The 23,075-nt window shown below is 38.0% G+C and overlaps 4 protein-coding genes across 4 annotated transcripts; 3 read left to right on the top strand and 1 right to left on the bottom strand.

The window, feature by feature from the left end:
* Window positions 1-283: 283 nt before the first annotated feature.
* Window positions 284-1,289, bottom strand: LOC147537019 (uncharacterized). The gene has a single exon (XM_086642161.1). It carries the CDS (start codon window positions 1,189-1,191, stop codon window positions 568-570), a length of 624 nt encoding a protein of 207 aa, XP_086498287.1. The 5' UTR covers window positions 1,192-1,289; the 3' UTR covers window positions 284-567.
* A 3,917-nt stretch (window positions 1,290-5,206) lies between these two features.
* LOC147537018 (mitotic phosphoprotein N' end (MPPN) family protein) lies at window positions 5,207-7,957 on the top strand. The gene is made up of 4 exons (XM_086639257.1): window positions 5,207-5,379; window positions 5,550-6,152; window positions 7,122-7,233; window positions 7,460-7,957. Exons 2-4 carry the CDS (start codon window positions 5,587-5,589, stop codon window positions 7,784-7,786), a joined length of 1,005 nt encoding a protein of 334 aa, XP_086495383.1. The 5' UTR covers window positions 5,207-5,379; window positions 5,550-5,586; the 3' UTR covers window positions 7,787-7,957.
* Window positions 7,958-8,153: 196 nt separating this feature from the next.
* On the top strand, window positions 8,154-15,823 carry EMB2083 (AAA-type ATPase family protein). The gene is made up of 12 exons (XM_086639256.1): window positions 8,154-8,412; window positions 8,631-11,436; window positions 11,622-11,794; window positions 12,105-12,206; window positions 12,318-12,482; window positions 12,581-12,721; window positions 14,068-14,226; window positions 14,347-14,432; window positions 14,632-14,710; window positions 14,799-14,921; window positions 15,292-15,348; window positions 15,451-15,823. The coding sequence occupies exons 2-12, from the start codon at window positions 10,110-10,112 to the stop codon at window positions 15,664-15,666; spliced, it is 2,628 nt and encodes an 875-aa protein (XP_086495382.1). The 5' UTR covers window positions 8,154-8,412; window positions 8,631-10,109; the 3' UTR covers window positions 15,667-15,823.
* Window positions 15,824-18,629: 2,806 nt separating this feature from the next.
* LOC147537016 (uncharacterized) lies at window positions 18,630-20,023 on the top strand. The gene is made up of 2 exons (XM_086642723.1): window positions 18,630-19,692; window positions 19,989-20,023. Exons 1-2 carry the CDS (start codon window positions 18,630-18,632, stop codon window positions 20,021-20,023), a joined length of 1,098 nt encoding a protein of 365 aa, XP_086498849.1.
* The last annotated feature ends 3,052 nt before the right edge of the window (window positions 20,024-23,075 follow it).

The following is a 23,075-nucleotide window of genomic DNA, read 5'->3' as shown; positions in this document are numbered from 1 at the left end:
TACTTGTAATAAGTCCGACTTGATTATATCTTCTTGCCTTACTGTTCATATAAAATTGTTGTCCACATAAGATATTTGATTGTCCATATATTGACCACCTAAAACAAAAAGAGATTCATGAGTTTGAGGGCAATATGTTCATTTCCAATCTCTCCCCTCCTTCTGTCATGTAAGTGGAGGGCAAGTTCAAAAAAAAAAAAAAAAAAGTGTAAGTGGAGGGCAAAGGAAGCAGACCCTCCATCTTTGTTGTAAAAAAATGCAAGAAAACGTAGCACTACCCAACTATGAAAATACCAAACATTATAACTTTCAATTATAATATACATTGAAAGATACTTCTTTTTACAAGGTAAAATGCAAAGATCAAGGAAAATAGAAAGCACCAAGAAATATTCAGATTTATCCTCCACTACATTTTTTGTATAACCACGATATTAGCACCGCTCTGTTATAAAGTAGAAGTCTGCTTCTAAAAATTAAACGGTTGCTGTTTTCAATCTTACATATTTCACATCTCGAGGTCACCTCGGACGCCTGAAAAGAGATATTCGGGATATTTGTGCAAATTCAGTTGTAATTTTGCATACGGAGTTGCTCGTAAAATCTCTTAATAAACTCTTCAGCATCTTCATCTAAGTGGGTAGTCTCATTAACGTCTTTTAAAGGGAACGGTGAATCCGTTATCCTTAATTGTCTAACGGCTGGACTCCGTCCAAATCCAGGTAATATAGGTGAATTCATCGTCGATTCTGCCGTTACTTCATTATTCAACATATCTAATATTTTCTGTACGGCACTAACGGTTGTTAAGTCATCGCTAGTTACCGTTGCGTTCGAAGAAGGGGGGAATTGAGTATGGTAACGGTGACGGTTGGTTTTCCTTTTGTTGCTGACGCGGACTGGGAAGTTAGCTGGGCTATTGCTGCAACTGAATTCATATTCTCTTGGGATAATGAAGGACATGTGAGGGGCACGTGATGATGACCGGCAAGTGGCCGGGGAAGGGTGGATCTGATGGTGGAACATCAAGTTTCCGATGACTTTCTCGGCTAGTTTGCGAGGTTTGGTCATGAAGTGGTGAAGATGAAGCATGAATTTGTTGTTCTTAGAGATACCCTTTCGGATCATAAAGAAGACTATGCGTGCTATATTCAATAGTCTTTTAGCTACTAAATTTGTGTTCACCTCCATCTTCAAATTGTGGTTAGTACTAAAGATAGAAAGAAAGAGAATGTGAGATTTTGGTGTTTTGAGAGAAAGAAAGAGAAAGAGAGATAAATAATGGGTCTTGATTTGATTTCCGGGGACTAGAGGGGGTTTTTAAAGGCAATTAAAGTGAAAAAAAAAGTTAATCTTTTCTTTTAATTTTTCTTTAGACTTTGTGTGCCACATGTCCACATTTGAGAATCCTATGTATATTTAGCCATTATGTTTTGCAAAATTTGTGGATAATGATTAAGAGTGAATTATTCTTAAAAATACACTAATTAATTAGATTATGAGATAGTTCTATGTCTATTAGAGGGGAGTTTTAAAGGCACTCAAATACTACGAAACAATCTATATCAGAAGTTAGTTGGAGAAATAAAGAGAAGATTTTTAGTGATGGCCCAAACATGAAAAACATATTTTAAGATTAGGGAAGATGAAGGAGAGTTAAGAATAAGGTTACTGGTATGATGAACAGGTAATAGTGAACCATTTCTTACTAAAACTTGATCAAATCCATAATATGGGGTTATGTTGGTCATCATCAACGCGTCTCCAACCATTTACTCGAAGAACCGATTTCTGTATCTACTCCAGAATCATAACAAGGTTGATGTCGGTAGGCCGAAATATTTTGAGGCATGTCATTGGGCTGAAAGTTCTAATTAGCTCGTTGGTAACAATAAAGAACCGAATTACCTGAACACCAACAAATTTGGCAAACATTAAGGCCAAGCAATGAAGCTGAAGGTGAACCAAGTATTGATTTCTCTGAGGACTGATTGGATGAGCCTGATAGATTGGAGTTCCAACATGAACGACCACAACCTCTACCACGACTAGTCCGTCCACCACGATAACTGCACGAGAGGATGAAGATTGGCGAGACTGATGACTCTGTCGGCTAGTCGGCATTGAGGGTTGAGACTTAGCCATTAAAGTCGTCGACTGAACCAAAGGGTTGTTAGCCTATTGGGCCAATCGTATTTCTTGATAAAAAACAATGGTAATAGTTGAGTAAAAGTTGAAAGGGTCTCATGAATTTCAATCGTCGTGACAAAGGATGTGTACTCAAAACTTAGTCATCAGAGAACGGAGTTCAACATCACGAATAGGGGAATTTGAAGCACCAACAACATCACCAATCTCTTTAATCTTACCAACATATTAAGTCATAGTCTTGGTGTTCTTCTGAATTGTTTGAAGATGAAGGAGAAATTGTGACTGATGTGCAGTATTTTGGGAGATAAAGACTCAAGTGAGCGTATACATCGATGCTAATCAAAGTTTCGGGGTTTGAGGAAGAACAGAGCGTGACAAGGTTGTGTCAATCCAACTTATCAAAGTCCAATCAACTCGATTTTAATGGTGAAAGGCTGGGTTGGATATTTCTGAATTTGTGGTAGCTAGGATTGTGGATAAATTATGGTGAAGGAATGTCAATATCCGGAATATGATAAAATGAGTCTTGAGACTTCATGAATAGGTACGATTTGTGTCTTCCGAGGGAGAAAATTTGTATGATCAAGTTTAACCGCAACAAGATGAACGAGATTGCTGAGAGAGAACAATGGTAATAAAGAGTTATGAGATGACCGCATTAGAAGTTGATAGACAGAATCAAAGGAGGTGGTGGTGGGAGGAGTAGTCATTAAAACACCAACAATGGGGAGAGAAAAGAAACCTTAGTGATCGGATACCTTGAAAGTCTTAAAGTCTCTATTTCTTTTAAGGGCAGATCAGAGTTGTTTATATAGATAATAAAATGACATTTACAAGGTAATAATATATATAAATGGACACATAAAATGTTACCAAAAAACTAGAAAATTTTGTTTAATTTTTTATATTTGAGTATTCTTTCTTATCTGTAATATATCTAAAAATTCTTTCTTAATTAGAGTATATTTTAGATTTAGTCTTGTTATTATTTAGGACTGTTGTTTTGTGTTGTCTCTTTTTGACGTCTTTTAAGTTTGATATTGTCATGTGTTATGTTTATATAGGCCATGACACTCTTGGGGGCTCCATCTCTAAGTTCCTTAACTAATTTTCAATCTTTGGGAGGTTTTACATATCATTTAAGTCATCAAAATTTCTTTATATAAAGGTTTCAGCTCAAGATACCCTAATGAATAGGGTATGTTTGTATTTATAGATAAAAGAGAGGATATACAAGTTACACAAATGGCCCTAAAAATAAGATAAATACAAAGTAAATATAATTCATATTATCTACATTAACAGCCCCCCTCAAGCCGAACGAGAAGGAACAAGAGAGAGCTTGAACTTGAGATCTTGAACTTGAGATCTTGAAACCTTGAAGAAGATAAACCTTTAGTGAAAATGTCAGCTATCTAAGACTCCCCTGGAATGTAATGAACCTTCAAAGCACCACTTTTCACCTGTTCTCTAACAAAATGAAAGTCGATTGCTGTGTGTTTTGTTTTTGAATGATAAAGAGGATTTATAGTTAGATAAGTAGTGATGATATTATCACAATACACAATTGGGAGGTGGAGGGAGACAATCCTAATTCAATCATCAAATTCTTTAACCAAATCAATTCAGCAGTAGCATGAGCAACAACTCTATACTCTGTTTCTGTGGAGGATCTCTCAACAGTCGACTGAGTTTCGGAAGCCCAAGCAATCAGATTAGGACCAAGAAAGATAGCAAAACTAGTTGTCTGACCTTTTGTCATCATGTGAGCCAGCCCAACCGGCACCTGAGTAACCAATGATAGGAAGAGTTGTAGCTCGCTTGAAAGAAAAACCAAGAGAAGAAGTCCCTTTGAGATAACGATGAATTCTTTTTGCAGCAATTAAGTTTGTTGATGTAGGATTACTCATGAACTTCGATACTTGATTCACAACATATGCAATGTCTGGCCTGGTGAGGGTAAGATATTGCAATGCCCCAACTAGACTTCGAAAAATCTGAGGGTCTTGTAATTGTTTTCCATCCAATTTATACATTTTAAAACGAGAAAGAACATGGGTGGCCACTGGTTTTGAGTCGAATAAACCAAATCGACGAAGTAAATCAATAGTATACTTATGTTGAGTGAGGATGAGAGAGTCAGAATCGAGAGCCCTCCATACCCAAAAAGTAACTTAGATCACCTAGACCAGTCATCTCAAATTTTGATGTAAGATTTTCAATATACTTATGTAAGAGAGAAGTAGAGGAATTAGTTACCAAAATATCATCGACATACAATAATAAAATCAAAATTTCAGTAGAAGAACGATAACAGAACATAAAACGATAACATACAATAATAAATATATGTCCCGCCTGCGACCTTCGTCGGAGAAGAGAGAGGTGAGTTGGAGAGAGAGAGAGGTGAGGTGGAGATAGATGTGAGGTGGAGATAGAGGTGAAGTGGAAGTGAGGTGGAAATTCATGTTTTATAATTAATTTTATTTTGAAAAAATATTTATAAGAATGGTAGTTATGACATTTTCATTAAAAAAGTGGGTCATATTTGAATTTATGAAAAATAAGGGTCCAAGAAGGAAGTTGGTCACAAAGTAGGAGGCCAAAAAAGAAATAACTCAAAAAATAAAGAGCAACGAGACTAGGTCAATCAGATTTGACTAAAGTTCTATTGTCCCTAAATTATTAGGCGCAGCTAAATTATTGAGTGGAGGTAAAAGTGGTGGCCCGACCCGAGGTGGTAGATGAAGATGGCCAAAAACTATACTATTCACCCTAAATTATTGAGATCGAATTTATTTGGTCTAAGTATGTTACTCCCTCACAGTTCTTCCACCCAATAATGTATTCCTCGCAACCAAAGTAGTACTTCCCAAAGCATGGGATATTATAATTTTCTTTTTCTTTCTTCAGAAATGGACTAAAGGATTTTGGAGTTTACATCAACAGTATCAACAAGTCCACCAACAAGTGTTCACTATCATAATCTCCTTTTGGTGAGAAAGAGTTGGGTTTTATTTTTGGCCCATGTAAATATGGGTAGTCGTTTCGTAAATGGAGGCACTCCGCACCGCCAAGTTGTTGCCCTAGTTTATGAATTCGAACCAAACATCTCTATTCTCTACTTGACTTCACTTTCTTTACGTCTAAAACCCTTTTTGGGGGGAAAACAGAGAAGAGTTCCTGATTGAAAACCCTAACGATCAGAAGCTCCAAACTCAGATTCAGGTAAATTATTCTATTTTATTTATGAATTATCAAGTTAGTTCATCGTTTATCTTATGATTTCTAACGCGGATGGTTCCAAAAACGAACTGAACTTTTGAATTCATGAAATCAAAAATGTTCTTTAGTAGGGTTTTCTATTGATTATGAACCATTTTACTTATCTTTTCTAGGGTTTTCAATTGCTTGGTTGTAAAGTATATTAAAAAAATGAGCACCACAGTACAGAAAACTCCCAGAACAGGAGGAAAGTCGTTATTTTTTCAGGATTTAGCTTCTCCGATTTCCGCACAAAGAGGAAAATTTAGTTCACCAGGTCAAGCAGCAGCAGTTTCTGCACTTCGGCGAGAGAATTTCGGTAGTAATGATGTTCCTCCTCCTCCAATGTTCACACTTGAAGATCGTGTTGATTTTTCTCCAGAATCTGGAATATCAGATTACCCTTTATCTTCCGATAGGAAATCGGATTTGAAAACCCCAGTAAGGGATTTTGGAAGGGGATCTCTTACACCATTAAAAAGTAGATTTGAGGAAGGGAGTTCTTATTTTGTTGGTGGGAAGCAAATGCAACAGAGTCCTGCGAGTTCAAATTGGTGGACTCCAGTGAAAAATGATAACGATAATGACAACGGGAAAGGATCACCTGTTGATGGTGTTGTTGGGCCTCGTGCTTTAATTACGCTTCCACCTCCGAGGGAAGTTGCAAGACCAGAATTGCTAAAGAATAGTTTTCCTCTTGATAATCTCGACGAAGAGGAGTGGGTTACTGTATATGGGTATAGTTCAATCTCTATTCTTTCTTTCGTATTCAATATCTTTTCTTTGTATGGGTATAGTTCAATTTCCATTTTTTCCTCGTATTCAATATCTTATGCGTACAGTACAGTTTCCATGATAACTATTATCGAATCACTCTCACATTTAATATCTTTTGTTTAGGTGTAATTCAATTTCCATATTTACTCTCACATGCGTATCTTTTGTTTATATCTGTATAATTCAATTTCTATGTTTACCCTCATATTCGATGTCTTTAGTTTATGGTAGGAGGAAATAGTAATAGAATGATTAGGCTGCAATTGGCTTCTGATTTGAAAAAATAGAGTCATATATCATGAAAATTTCTTCTTATTCATAGTATTTTAATTGAAGATGCTAGAGGGTCAAGACAATATGCTTCCAGAAATATAGACTAAAAATGAATCGCAAATTGAGCTTAATATTTCTACTTAAAAGTCACCCATCTTTAATGCTTGATTGTTGAAATACGGGTGAACTAGTTTGCTAGGCTTGCCATAACTATAAGCATGTAATAGACTAGAACTTTCCTTCAGAAGTTTATGTTCCTTAATTCCTTTTAGTGGTTTTTGCGACTTTTTTCTCGTTCAAGTAGATAATCCTTATGAAAATGAGCTAATATTTCCAATGTTTGCACAATGCCGTAACATTTTTATCGTTTTTGTAAATTAGAACTTATATCCGCTTGAAACCGGAAGATTTTCCATAAAATATTTCCCCTCTTATTGGACTGATACCTAAGTACCTTGGTAGCAGTTTCCGTCTTCTTCTGGGTATTTGACTCTTGAATGCAACTATTATGTTTCGAGATCTACTAGACTACTAAGTACTAACTAGTATCTGCATTAAAAGTGTCTACTTAATTTTGCTTAGAAGCAATATATTATATCTATATCGGTTTTCAGTTCATAATGGAGATACCATTGTATCGTTTTCTTTGTGCACAGATTCTCTCCAGGGGATACTAATTACGTATTACGCGAGTTTGAAAAATGTGGAGTGGTATTAAAACATGTTCCTGGTCCGGGTAATGCTAATTGGATGCACATTCTTTACCAGGTTATTTCTTCTTATCATTTCTTTCTGAAACTATATATTCTTGTGTATTTCCTTACTTATCTAGCTTACTTTAGTCATCACACTTTTAACATGTTTTCAAGTTTTTTACTCTTCCAATGATCCGATTCTAAAAATTAGGATATTATGGATGCAGTATGCACTATTTTGGCCTTGAGTAGTTAGTAAATTATGATATTGTTGATGGGTTTTACTCTAATGAATACAGAATCGATATGATGCTCAAAAAGCTCTAAGCAAGAACGGAATGCAAGTTAACGGAGTTCTTATTGTGGGTGTGAAACCTTTGGATCCAATACAGCGCCAGGCACTAAGCGAAGAAGGGCTAAACAAACAAGGATTCATGACTTCGCCGATTCCACTATCATCAGCATCTTCTTCTAGTAGAGCAATGGAACTATTGGTACCTTCAAGAACTTCATCGAGCCCACTTTATCTTCAGAACAGCCTCGGCTCTCAGCGATCAAGTGGTGCTATTGCTACTCCAGCACAATCAATGGTATCTAGAATTGCAGATCTAATGTTCGGGATCTGATGATTGTGACTGACTCGTACAAGAAAACGGCTAAAATGTGTTTTTGATGTGATGGTTGTTGTTTTACCAGAAATTGCTTTTCATTTTCTGTTACCTTAAAATTTCTACGGATTCTGTCTGAAATGGTATAGAGAAGTACAATTTGAGATGTCTTGTTCATTGGTATTGGATTACTTTCTTGTATACTGTTTTTGATTACTTTTTTACTCTTCCTATTCTAAAGGCCGCGGCTTTGGGGAATAAAGAAAAATCTCCGGGGCATAATGACTTAGTCAATCAAGATTGATTTTGGAGACATATTTATTTTTTGGTCCAAAAATAGTCTGAGTAGTCTTTTACCTCCTAATCTTCATCTTCATCTTTGCCTGGCTTCCTATCACCGTCACGACTACCATATTCATATCTTTATTGTCCTTTCTCTCTCTCTCTCTCCCTTCTTCTTCTCTTCCTCATCTTCTCTCTCGAAAAACAAATCATCTTCGTGTATTAAATTCATAAACCTTAAAAGCTTATGATTCTAAAGGAGTTGTTGTTTTCTGAGTTGATACCATGCTGAGATCCGCTAGAATGATGAAATCGTTCTTCTAGATGCTACCGGAAAATGTCCTTTAAGTGCTCGATGAAAGGTCAGTAACCTAAATCGCCCCTGTATCTAGAAAATTGCACTTGCAACTCTCTTTCTCTCTCTAGAATTCGCTACATGAACGACAAAGATTAACAAAAAATTTAATCAATAAATTCTAACTATTTTGAAAAATTAATTAATGGGTATAGATCTGATTTCGAATTAGATTACTGGATTCTTTTGAATCATCGAATTAACAGAGTTTTAGATGTTTTTCAGACGCCAAGTCTTCATCAACTTTGGGAAGGATATTCAGGAGAGAGATTTGAAGGATCAAAATCAATTTTTAGTGTGAGAAGATCATCAATTATTGTAAAATCAAGTGTGACTGTAGAATTTTTAACCTAATTGAAGAATACCAAATCGATGGTTCGTTTTCTCATCGATGTTGCAAATTTTACATCATCTCGAGATTTAAAAGAAATCGTAGGAGAGATAAAGAGAAAACTGAATACCTATGCTTCTTGGTAAAGATGTCTTTCTCTCTCTAAAAGAGAAGATGAATCCCCTCAATGACAATAATCCGAATATGGTGGTGCATGAACAAACATTCATCACTTATATTTGAAAATGATTAATGGGATTAGTGGAAAAATCAAATATTCATCTTAGTTTTCATGCTGCTTTAGCTATGGGTTTTCATCGTTCTTCAATTCTTTTGGTGTTATTTCAGTTTTAAAACATAAGTACAGTTTTGTTGATGAATATGAAGATGGGAGAGAATGGAGGAGAAAGATGGATATGATGGTGGTGATGGTGGGCGAAAATTGTAGTTGAAGGTGGGAGTGGAAGTGAAGTGAAGATGAAGATTATGGGGTAAAAGACAACTTAATAAATATTTGGGCCGAAACGTAAATATGTTCACCAAGTCAAATTCAATTGACTAAGTCTTTATTCCCCGGAGATTTTTCTTTATGCCCCAAAGCCGCGGCCATTCTAAAACAATCAATAACCCTCTCCCTCTAGGAAGAAAGGAAAGCTAGTAGTTGAGCAGGGAGAGGGCAATCATGGGGCTATGGCCCAGGAGATCAATGTCAAGTGTGTGATTCGCCATGTGCTCTCCCTAGGCTGGGTGAACCACCTTGGTGCGCCTAGATTGGCCCTGACTGGCTCTCTTTCTGCATACGGGGTTAGGCGGGCCACTGCCCTCCCTAAAGCTGGCTCCACAGAGTCTGGGTCAGCTTAGTCCGGTCCAATTCCGCACTAGTCGATTCCACTTTAATCACACACGAATCCACACTTCGACTTCTAAGACTCGATGTCCGAAATGCACAAGTCATCAATGGGTTATGTCCGAAAGTCGCACGAGTCATCAACTAACCATGATATCCGAAAGTCTCACAAGTTGCGAACGGGCTTAGGGCTATGATGTTCGAAAATCTCACAAGTCGTACTATGTAAGGGCCTAGAACAAGGTTGAGGGTGCCCTTAAAAGATTTGAGAAATAGCTTCCATTTCTTCAGCAGTCCCAACTTCCCTGCAATTTCTGCTTATCTTCTTCTTTCTCACAGCTCCGACCCTCGGAGCTCTTCTTCCCCCAAATCAAACTTCGACTAAGACATAATTTTCAAAACCCTAATTTCAAATTTCGTAGTGAGAAAAGATAGGTGAAATGTTGAAGTTGTTCTGCTACTTTTAGCTGTCAATCAATGAAGTAAGTATCACATTCGATCCTATTCCATTTTACTATTCAGTTTCATGGATTGCTACTCGTTTCTTAGTTCATCAAGATTTCAATCTCATCCATTAAGAAATCAAACTAAAATTCGTACAAATAGAAGATCATTTTACATTTCTCCGTCAATTTCTTGTTATTTGAACAAACCAGAAGATTCTAATGAAGAAAAGAAGAAGAGAAATGGATTAGAATTACTTGAATTATCTGTAACCCTTTCAGTAATCTCTGCTTCATTACCTCAAGTTGCTTTGGCAGCAAAAGTTTCAGAGAAAAAAAGGTCAGGTAAAAAGATTGAAGCTTTATCACCTGAAGAATTGAAATCATGGTCTCAAGGATTACCTGTTGTTAGTAATAGAATTCCTTATTCAGAAGTATTGAATTTGAAAGAAGAGGGGAAACTTAAACATATAATCAAGCTTCCTTCTGCTAATTTGAGGCAAAAACCAGATTCTGTTCTTGTTGTTTTAGAGGATTCTAGGGTTTTAAGAACTGTACTTCCAACAATAGAAAGAGATGAGAAGTTTTGGGAATCATGGGATAATTTAAAGTTGAATTCTGTTTGTGTCAATGCATATACTCCTCCTCTTAAGAAACCAGAGATTCCATCTCCTTATTTAGGGGTTGTGTCGAAAGTTTCTGAGTTCATATTTTCTTTTATGAAGTCTAAACCACAGTCGAAACGAGCTTTGGAGATTCAAATGGCTCGGAAAGAGTTGCAAATGAGAAAGAAGATTGAATTGGCAAGAGTGAGGGATGAACGTGAGATGATGGAGAGAGCCATTAAAGATCAGAAGAAGATAGCAGATAGGAAAAGGAGGAAAGAAATGAGAAAGATTAATCATGAGGAATCATTACGCAAAGCCAGGAAAAATTATCAGCATATGGCTATAGTTTGGGCCAATATGGCTCGGGATCAGAATGTAGCAGGTTGTCTTGGGATTTTCTTCTTCTTTGTATTTTATAGGGTGGTTGTTCTTAATTATAGAAAACAACAAAAGGATTACGAGGATAGGTTGAAAATTGAGAAAGCGGATGCAGAGGAGAGGAAAAAAATGAGGGCATTAGAGAGAGAGATGGATGGAATGGACGGTGCCGATGATGACAATGAGGAAAAAGAAGGTGAAAGTGAGAAGAATCCTTATCTTAAAATGGCTACACAGTTCATGAAATCTGGGGCTCGTGTTCGTCGAGCTCGTCATAAGCGGTTACCCCAATACCAGGAGAGAGGTGTGGATGTGAAGTTTACAGATGTTGCAGGACTTGGAAAAATACGGCTTGAACTTGAAGAGGTTGTCAAGTTCTTCACTCATGGAGAAATGTACAGAAGGAGAGGAGTTAAAATCCCAGGTCAAGTTTCTTTGGTTATAATTGAGTCAGAATCCATATTACTGCTGTTCGCTTTTGCTAATTTAGCTTGATGTTTCAAGATATATTCGAGGATACAAACTTCTTTGGTCAGTGAGTTATAAATGAATCTGATTGCTTGTTTTTCCTTTTCTGAATCTATTTCATATGATCTTTTTATCTTTCAGGTGGTATACTTCTTTGCGGACCTCCTGGAGTGGGGAAGACACTGTTAGCAAAAGCTGTAGCTGGTGAAGCAGGGGTGAATTTCTTCTCGATTTCCGCTTCTCAGTTTGTGGAAATTTATGTTGGTGTTGGTGCGTCTCGTGTGCGAGCACTTTATCAAGAAGCAAGAGATAATGTACGCAGCCTTTATATCCACCCCAATTTACTCCTTTCTTATCCTTTTTCATACTTATTCGTCATCACATAATTCATAACAATACGTCTTTTCTCTCATATCAATGTCTTGCACCAACATATACAAACATTTTAAAAACATAAAGTTCTTATTTCATCATCTCCTTGGAACTCAGTTTTTGTTTTTTACTTTTTGTAGTTTATTCTTTTCTGTTTTTCTTGTTAGTACATCTCTATCACATTCCTCTCTATATGTCTCTGGAAGCTAGAGATTTTTGAAAATGATAGTCTGACTCCTTTTACTTGTGTAGGCACCATCAGTTGTCTTCATTGATGAACTTGATGCTGTTGGTAGAGAACGTGGTCTGATTAAGGGTTCCGGTGGACAAGAGCGTGATGCTACTCTTAACCAGGTCAGCTGGGGGTTTAGGGTTTAATAAACTACAAATTATCAATAGCCCTTCCAGTTTTCGTTTCATTAAATTACATTTTAACATGCTACGGTTCTTCTGGTAAAATTTTAGCTCCTTGTATGCTTGGATGGGTTTGAGGGAAGAGGAAATGTCATCACAATTGCAGCTACAAATAGACCAGATATCCTTGATCCAGCACTTGTGAGACCTGGAAGATTTGATCGAAAAATTTACATCCCCAAACCCGGTCTTATAGGCCGAATCGAGATTCTTAAGGTATTAATTCTTAGCTAAGTTTGTAACTAATTTTCTAATTTTTTACCCATGCCATGATTTTGCAGCTAAAGGTATTTCTATTATGTTGGTGATGACAGGTTCACGCTCGTAAGAAGCCAATGGCTGAAGATGTGGATTATATGGCAGTTGCTAGTATGACGGAGGGAATGGTTGGAGCTGAGCTAGCTAATATTATTGAGGTTGCTGCCATTAACATGATGCGTGATGGAAGACCTGAGGTACGACATGCTTTTTGTAGAATAGAGTGTATTTATCTAAAGTAAGTTCATCTTTTATAACATCAATGAAGGAGCTCTTATTCAGAACATCATCCTACATGTTACATCCTTGAGCTCGTCCTTTGTTTTTTGGTCTTCCCTCCCTTAAAAATAAACTCAAGGTCTCATAGACCCACATCTTAAAGCTATAAAACCTTCTGTCCTTTTTCAGGTTACTTTCATGTTCTTTTTTTTTCTCTTCTGTCCTCATTTTGTTGCTAGCCTTAATAAATATCGACGTTCATTTTCTCTATTCTCTAGCCTTTATAAGCTTAAACTTTATGAAAATATCCGTTAGAATTTAAATATTATAAGATGGAGTACACAGTACATCTGGTGAGCGATTCTCATTTGAGATTGGTATCTGTGTTTATATTGCCCGTGCTTAGCTATTTCGAATGATTCCTATAGTTTACTTGATTGAGATAATTTGTGGTGAGCATCGTGGGTTGCTGACCATTTTCGTCTCAACTAAAGCCGAACGAAGTAAAGCTTTGGCGGATGAAGTTCGTGTTAAGTTTGTGGTCATCCAACTCAAAACCAATTGGCAATGAGTGGAGAGGACCTATACTTTATATTCTTGGTTGCTAGTTACCCATTCTCCCATGTGGGACTATTCTCACACGCCCCCTCACGTGTGGCGTTCTTTGAGCCTAACACGTGTGCTTTTTTTCTTTACGGGTGACGTGGAGCACGTGTGGCTTTTAAGCCTATCACGTGTGGGCCTAGCTCTGATACCATGTTAAGTTTGTGGTCATCCAACTCAAAACCAATTGGCAATGAGTGGAGAGGACCTATACTTTATATTCTTGGTTGCTAGTTACCCATTCTCCCATGTGGGACTATTCTCACAGTTCGGTCTAGTTTGGTTCGACTCGCATCGGTTGGTTGGTCCAACCAATTGAAAATAATTATTTCGAAACGTTTAATTCTTCTTAAAATTCGTATGATGACTATATGAATTTCACCTAGTGACTTATCTCATTCTCTTATTTAAGAAGATATTATCATTACAAAGCAATATAGTCATACAATGCTGAGACGACTTAACTTTATGAGGAAATTTTAAATCATTAAAAGTATTATAAACTAGTAAAAATATAATTTTGTACTAATTTATGACATAGGATTGGTTGGTTCTGTTTGAGTGGGTTCAAAAGACTCCAGCCATAGTTTAAGCAAATTGAAGAAATTTGGTTTGGTTCGGCCAGGAAAGGGTTTGGTTTTGGTCGTTCTGGTCTGGTTCAAGCGATTCAGCCCATTTTTGGTCACCCCATTTTCTTAAAAGTTCTTGCTTTTTTGTGCAGATCACCACTGATGATTTGTTACAAGCTGCACAAATAGAAGAAAGAGGAACACTCGATAGAAAGGATAGAAGTGTAGAAATGTGGAAGCGACTTGCTCTCAATGAAGCTGCTATGGCTGTAGTAGCCGTCAACTTTCCAGATCTAAAGAATATTGAGTTTGTACAGTCCTGAACTCAACTCCATTGTACATATGTATATATATATATTGACTTATTGTTTGGTATCGAAAGCTCTCATGCTTCTCAATCAATTTAACTAGAACCATTCTCTTTTGCATAGGTCACAATTTCGCCTAGGGCGGGAAGAGAATTGGGTTATGTTCGAGTAAAGATGGATCACTTGAAATTTAATGAAGGAATGCTTAGGTATGGGAATATCTGAACGTTCTAACGTCTAAATTTCCTATAGAGAACAGCAATAAGAGAAGGCCATTATCAAATGGGGTGCTCATGATGCATGTCTACCACATTTAGGTTTTCTTATTAGAAATTTCATGCCAGTTCATTCGCTTACCTAGTGGTTTTCAAAGTTTTTTTTCTCAAAAAAAAAAATTTGTCTATGTAGTCGGCAGTCACTTCTGGATCACATAACTGTTCAAGTAGCACCACGAGCAGCGGACGAGATTTGGTATGGCAAGGATCAGGTGGGATAAAATTTCATCTCGGCATCCTGTTTTCTGTAATTCAGAGATACCATAACAGGATATTTTATGACATGATCAAATATTTCAGTTAAGCACAATTTGGGCAGAAACAGGAGATAATGCTAGATCAGCAGCGAGGAGCTTGGTTCTAGGAGGTCTCTCCGAGAAACATCATGGGTTATCTGACTTTTGGGTTGCTGATCGACTTAATGTATGATATACTTCATTTATTCCAAATTTTATGCTTCTCTTACTATAGCTTATTAATCTCTGGTATCCAACACTGTTATGAGGTTCCAGATATGTCTAGTCATCAACCTAAGAAACCCCAATATGGAGATTCGGCCGTATACATATATTATCTCATCTTACGGTTCTTATTTTCTATGACCGTAGTGTGCTTTTGTTTATAAGTTCCAAAAAATGTTTCATCTTTTACCACTGAAGTGATGCAAGTATCTGACAAGTATCCAGAGTTTTTTTATCTCATTCATAAAAATAATAAAAAGCAATATCCTTGTTTCACTCATTATACCTATTTCCTTTTTATTGTTGTAACACTTTTTCAATGATATTATCAGGAGATCGATTTGGAGGCCTTGCGAATTCTTAATGCGTGTTATCAACGGGCGAAAGAGGTAACCTAATTGCTAATGAAGAATGTAGAAGCTTTAACTAGTAACCACTTCAAAATGCATTACTAATACTTGTCCATTCGATATCTTTTGATCTATTTACAGATTCTATTACGAAACCGTGAACTGATGAATGCTATGGTTGATAAACTCATAGAGAAGAAAAATCTATCAAAGCAAGAAATTTTTCAGTTGGTTGAAGTTCATGGCTCACTTGAACCAATGCCGCCTAGTATTCTTGATATTAGAGTTGCAAATCGGATGAAGCTCCAAGAAGCGATGATTGAGAAACGAGAAGTAACCCAAAGAAGCAGTATATGAGACTGTACCCCTAGGTAATATTACAGGATGTGAGGATGTATCTTTGAAATTCCAGAGAGGACTTCAAATTTTCAATGTAAAACTGAAACTAGAGATGAAGTGAAGAATTTTGTTATATGAAGCATTTTAGGTAATTGAGAGATAATATTTTTGACAATTCTTAATAGTTACCCCTATTCTTCAGACCAAAATAGACTCGAATAGACCCAAATGAGTCATCTATAAGAGTTGAACAAAAACAAATCGGGAATGGTAGATAACACAGCAATTTCAACCTAAAATTGTAGCCGAGCATTTTATCAGGGCTGGAAGGGCAATAAACCTAAAATTTCAATCATCCAGAGAAGTAAACTTTCTTTCAACAATATTTATAAACAGAATAATGAATCTACAAAAATATAGTCTTAAAAAACTTAAAATCTCTTTAACATTGGAATTTAACAATTTTTCTAAATTCAAAAGTCTAACTTGATACATAAAAAAATCGAACTATATTACTTAAATCTTCTGTTTCTTCATAGCGATTGTATTCTTTCTAACGTCGTGTGAACCTTTAGTGTTCCATAACACTCTTCTTTGTAAGTACAACCCTAGACCCCAGCGGTTCTCGAGGTTTTTGAACAGGCAGCCGAACAAATAGAACTAGTTCTTAGAGTTGTTGTTTAATCTTCTTCTTTTGGATTGATTCTTGACCATCTTGATTCTCATATCATGTCTACAAAGTGGGCACGTCAGTTTCTTGTTCATCCACTTAGATATACAATTGATATGAAACATATGAGAACACTCAGTTACTCTTGCTTCTTCTTCAACTTTGATTTCATCTAAACAAACTGAACAAATCTCCCCACTATCTAGAATCAATACCTTTGTAAGTAATCTTTCAAACCCATTATCAGAATTGGGGTTTTCATTTAACAATCTATGCCATTCAGTCAGAATAATTGTTTCAGTCTCTGAACTGATTCTTCCCTCAGGAGAATATAGTATTAATTTATCCTCTAACAATCTTATCTTGGAGTTTAAATTCATGATTTGATCCACGAAAGACGACATACCTCCTTCTTCTTCTTCTTCGGATGATGGGCCCAAGTGTCTAATAAGTTTTGCCTTCAATCTAGCAATCTCCATTGCAATTACAAATTCACTTTGATCAGCCATGATAGAACTACTAGGGTTCTCACTATCTCTCTCTCTAACTCAATCTTTCTTCCTGTTTCTCTCGCCTCCTCTGTTTCTCTTTCTACAGTAACAAGATTGATATTACTGTTAATTAAAGAGAACTCCAGATGCAATTATATATACTAATTGTGGGAAAAACCGACTTTCTAATTCTCGGAAAGAAAGATCTTCTCTACTTATAAGAAGTTTCTAATTTTGGAACAAAATTTAGTAACTCTCTTGTGACCGTTGAAAGTGTTAAATTTAGGAACTTCCTAATTAAAATAAGGGTTATTTCCCTAATGGCCCCCAACTTTGTGACCAGCTTCCTGCCTGCCCCCTAGATTAGCAAAAATACCCATATGGCCCCCTTTTTCAGTTATCTTTAACTTTCCGTTACTCTCTCTCCTCCATCTCTTTTTCTCTCTCTGCCACATCATCTATTACGCCACCTCATCATCTTCTCCGGTGAAGGTCGCCGGCCGGCCAATTTTCCAACCGGCGATCTTCAAACATAAAAACAAAAAAAACTTTTTTTCCTCTCTCCTCTCTCTCTCCAAATTTTTTTTTTCTCTCTAGATCTGGTTCTTCATCTTGAAGAACCAGAACTGGACCTTGAAGGAGGTCTGTTTCAAGTCTCCTTCAAGGTCCGAACAGACCTTGAAGGAGGCCTAAAACAGACCTCCTTTAAGGTCTGTTTCAGGCCAACTTCAAGGTCCGAACAGACCTTAAAGGAGGTCTGAAATCAGACCTTCTTCAAGGTCCAGATCCGGTTCTTCAAAATGAAGAACCAGATCTATAGAGAGAAAAAAAGGAGAGAGAGAGAGAGAAATTTTATTTTTTGGAGAGAGGTTTTTTTTTTTTTATGTTTGAAGGTCGCCGGCCGGCGACCTTCACCGCGGAAGGTGATGAGGTGGCGTAACAGATGATGTGGTAGAGAGAGAAAAGAGATGGAGGAGAGAGAGTAACGGAAAGTTAAAGATAACTGAAAAAGGGGGTCATATGGGTATTTTTGCTAATCTAGGGGGTCAGGCAGGAAGCTGGTCACAAAGTTGGGGGCCATTTGAGAAATAACCCTTAAAATGACAATCTATTTTTTCTTATTGGACCTAGCTGTTTATGATTTTCTTAATCCTTATTTTGCAGCATCCCAATATAATTCCTATTCCACCACACGTATACATCAACAATGGTCGTTGTTAACCCTATATGTAGGATGAGTAAATTGGTCTCTATTTTTGTTATATTCTCCCATCCAAAATCTCGGGTACCACTATTTAGCAATCGTGGCGTTTTCAGAAAATATTTAGGTTCACAGCTAGTCATGTCCCAATATCCCCCAATATTTAATGGAAATGTTCACTACCAACATTAAGAAAGGGATAATTTCTAGAAAGGTCAAAATAATATTGAAACTGAGTAGAAAAGTGTTAGAGTAATGGATATGGATCGGCCACCCGATCCATATACCATCCACGACCGACCCGGTCGGGTCTATAATGGGTCCCACCGGTTCCACCTCCTCTTTGTAATTAAGATTAGCAAGTATCTTTTATTGTATGTAATCATATATATTTACCCTAATTAGGTTTTTCTATTCCTATAAATACATGTAAACCTGAATGTAATCAATATACAGAGAAGAATTAATCTCTACAATCTTCTTTACTTCCCTAGCATTCTTCTTCTTTAATATCAAGTTAGTCTTTATAGAACTATCAAAGTTATAGTTCTCACATGGTATAAGAGCCATAAAATTTTTTTTTTGAAAATAATTGATTTTTTGCTTCTCTTATTTCATAATGACTACTGATGCTAGTTCTGAATATACTCCTGGTACTCCACCAAACTCCTCTTCTTTGTTTGGAATTCATCATTCTGATTCACCCACCACCATTCTGATTACCCCTCTTTTAAGTGGAGATAACTATGCCTCCTGGTCTCGAGGGATGAAGATGGCTTTACGAGCAAAAGATAAGCTCGGATTTGTTGATGGTTCAATTCAAAAACCAACAACTCCCATTGATTTACATGCATGGGAGAGATGTAATGACCTTGTGTCAAGTTGGTTAGTCAATTCAGTCAATCCTGACATCCGTCAGTCTATTCTTTATGATGAATCTGCTGCAGAAATCTGGCAAAATCTCTATGAAAGATTTCATCAAACAAACGCGCCTAAGATCTTTCAACTTAAGCGTGCTATTTCTACCTTGAAACAGGAAGGTTCGGATGTCTCAACTTATTTTACTCTTCTCAAATCACATCAGGATGAGCTTCAATCTCTCCTTGCCATTGAACCATGTTTATGTGGTCATGGAAAAGCTCTCATTGATAGGTCTAATCAAGATCGAGCCATGGAGTTCCTTCAAGGTCTCCATGACCGATTTGCTGCTATTCGGAGTCAAATACTACTAATGGACCCTTTTCCATCGGTCCTCAAGATTCATAGCATGGTCAAGCAGGAGGAGATTCAACAAAACCTCACTAACTCGGATCTTCAAAGCTCGGAAACCGCAGCTCTAGCTGTCGGGCAACAGTCCTCGGTTGGACGGTTCGATCGGTCCGGTCGTCAAGACCGAAACCGATCCAAACGAACCCGACCCTACTGCGATAACTGTCACCAGCTCGGCCATCTCAAAGCCACGTGTTACAAGCTCCACGGCTATCCGCCACGTCAGCAAAGCAATCAACTCGCCGGTTCGGTGGTTAACGGTTCGGGCTCTGACCCACCTCAGCAGGGGGCGCCTTCAGCGACGTCCATGACCCAAGAGCAATACCATCACCTTGTTCGTTTATACGAACAAGGCAATGCTGCTGGAGGCACCTCGGCTGCAGGCACCACCAATCCATTCGTCAATCTAGCAGGTAACACCTCTTATTCCCTTCCATGGGTCATCGATTCCGGTGCCGCTAAAAACATTTGTGCAAACTTATCATCTTTCTCTTCTTATAGAAAAGCACCTCCTTATTATTATGTTCGATTACCGGACGGATCTCGCTCTCATGTTCTTCACATTGGATCCGTCCCGTTTAGTAAAACTTTTATTCTACATCATGTTTTACATATACCATCATTTAAATTCAATCTCATCTCCGTTTCTGAAGTTACAAAGTCTCTTGATTGTAGTGTTATTTTTGACTCTAAATCTTGTATCTTTCAGGATCCATTAACGACAAGGACGATTGGACTTGGTGATCCTCATGATGGGCTATATTTTTATCGCACGGAACCTAGAATATTTTCTACTTTTCCTATTTCTTCTAGTAGTTTCAATTTATGGCACTGGCGTTTAGGCCACCCTTCTTTAGATCGTTTTAATTTTATTATTTCTAAAAATCCATGTATTAAGAGTGGATCAATGAATAAAATTCCGTGTGATGTTTGTCCAATATCTAAACAACCGCGTCTTTCTTTTTCTTCTAGTACTTCAAATACTACGCGACCTTTTGAATTAGTCCACATAGACTTATGGGGACCATTTAATGTCATCTCTAACTCCGGATGTCGATACTTCATTACTATAGTTGATGATTTCTCCCGATGTACTTGGGTATATTTACTACACTCCAAATCGGAGACCTTCTCCATTCTCTCTAATTTTATTAATTACACAATCAATCAATTTCACTATAAAATCTCAAACGTTAATTCCGGTAATGGTGAAAATCTCTTCCCTCAAATACAAACAATACGATCCGACAATGGTTCGGAGTTTCTTTCTCGTGATCTTCAACAACTTTTTCTTAAAAAAGGTATCGTTCACCAAAGAAGTTGCGTTTACACACCTCAACAAAATGGTGTGGTAGAACGCAAACATCGTCACATTCTTGATGTGGCTAGGGCTTTACGTTTTCAAGCCCACTTATCTCTCAAATTTTGGGGGGAATGTGTTCTTACGGCCGTCTACCTAATCAACAAAATCCCAACCCCCTTACTTAAAGGAAAATCTCCTCATGAAGTTCTTCTCGGTTCTCCTCCATCTCTTAATCATCTTCGAGTGTTTGGTTGCTTATGTTATGCACATAACACAAACATAAAACATAAATTTGACCCTCGTGCTACACGTGGAATATTTATAGGATATTCTAACGGACAAAAGGGATATCGTGTCTATGACTTATCAAGTCATAAAATTTTTACGACTCGTAATGTCACCTTTCAAGAAGATCGGTTCCCGATGCAAGAATTTGATCGGTCTCCTCCTTCACCATCAGCCCCATTCCTTCCGATTAGGGATGATGGATCCTTTCACTACCCTTCTGGCCGTGGTGGTACTTCTCTATCGGCACCACTTGTCTCGGTTCAGCCCACTACCGCACTATCTAACGGCAGCTCCTCGGTTCGGTCACAGGGGGAGTATCTCACGGGTCCAAATTCACTCCTTCCTGGTCCCGTTCTTGATGACATTTCTACAGGCACCTCCTCTGGGGGCACTTCTACATATTCATCAACTTCGGTTTCTGCCGACACACCTAATATACGAAATCTTACGGGCACCTCCTCTGGAGGCACTCCTCTGTTCCCCTCGGCTTCGGCTCCTGTCAACACACCCACGGGCCAAAATCTTACAGGCACCCACATGGATTCTTCTCCCGTCCAGATCACCCCTGGCCGTGTTCTTTCCGATTCCGCCTCTGCCGACACACCGGCCAATGTTGACGTTCTAGTCCGTCCGGTTCGCAATCGCCGTCCTCCGGCTCATCTTGCGGATTATGATTGTAACAATGTTTCCTTCCCATTTTTATATTCTACATCAGATACTCCTTATCCGCTCACTGATTTTTTATCCGTTGACTCCTTTTCTCCTTCTCATAAAGTCTTCTTAACTTCGGTTCTATCTCATTCCGAGCCTACCTCCTTTACTCAGGCCATGACTTCACCTCATTGGAGAGAAGCTATGGCTAATGAGATAAAGGCTCTCCAATCAAATAACACTTGGACCCTAACTCATCTGCCCAATGGTAAGAAACCCATTGGATGTAAATGGGTCTATAAGATCAAATTTCGGGCTGATGGGTCCATTGAACGGTATAAAGCCCGTCTAGTCGCTAAGGGATACACCCAGGTCGAAGGACTTGATTACAATGACACATTTGCTCCGGTCGCAAAATTAGTCACCGTTCGAGTACTCCTTTCTATCGCAGCTATCAAAGGCTGGTCCCTTCATCAGCTCGATGTTAACAACGCTTTCCTCCAAGGAGACCTAGATGAAGAAGTATTCATGAAATTACCACCTGGATTCTCTCCTAAAGGAGAAACAAGGGTCTGTCGCCTTAACAAATCTCTTTACGGCCTCAAACAGGCATCTCGTCAGTGGTTTTCAAAGTTTTCTTCCGTCCTTCTCAAACGGGGCTTTGTTCAATCCCTGTCTGACTACTCACTTTTCACTTATCAAAATTCGACCACCTCATTATATGTGCTGGTCTATGTTGATGACATCATCATTACAGGAAATAATGATGCCGCAATTTCCTCTCTCAAACGTTTCCTCCAGTCAACCTTCTCAATGAAGGATCTTGGCCGCCTTCAGTACTTTTTAGGGATTGAGGTCTCTCGCTCTTCCAAAGGTATATTTCTCTGTCAACGAAAGTATATTGTAGACATCCTCAAAGATTCTGGCTTTACAGCCTCCAAGACTTCCCCATTTCCCATGGATCAGAAGTTGAAGCTTAGTCCCACCGATGGTGTTCCACTCCAGGACCCCTCCGTATATCGCCGCCTCATTGGCCGACTTATCTATTTAACCGTCACCCGTCCTGATATCACCTATGCTGTTAACAGTCTTAGTCAGTTCATGCAGGACCCACGCTCCGCTCACTTAGACGCTGCTTATCGCGTTCTTCGCTATCTCAAGGGCTCCATAGGGAAAGGCATTCTTCTGTCTTCCTCTAGCAAGCCACTTATCTCTGGATTTTGTGACTCTGATTGGGCTGGATGCCCGACAACCCGTCGTTCTACCACCGGTTATGTCACCATGCTTGGTTCCAGTCCGCTTTCTTGGAAATCTAAAAAGCAACACACAATAGCCTGATCTTCTGCGGAAGCCGAATATCGGGCCCTTGCTACTCTAACTTGTGAGCTTCAATGGCTCAAATCACTTCTCTCTGATCTCGGCATTAATCATTCTTCTCCTATGCCAGTCCATTGTGACAATAAGGCTGCACTTCACATTGCAGAAAATCCAGTTTTTCACGAACGGACCAAGCACATAGAAATTGACTGTCACTTGGTTCGTGAGAAGATTAAA

This window comes from Eschscholzia californica, unplaced genomic scaffold (genome assembly GCF_041429995.1).
Source record: "Eschscholzia californica isolate CP2 unplaced genomic scaffold, dmEscCali1.0.p SCAF_5, whole genome shotgun sequence".
NCBI lineage: Eukaryota > Viridiplantae > Streptophyta > Magnoliopsida > Ranunculales > Papaveraceae > Eschscholzia > Eschscholzia californica.
The sequence above is the reverse complement of the archived record's forward strand: the minus strand, read 5'-3'. Positions and strand labels throughout refer to the sequence as shown.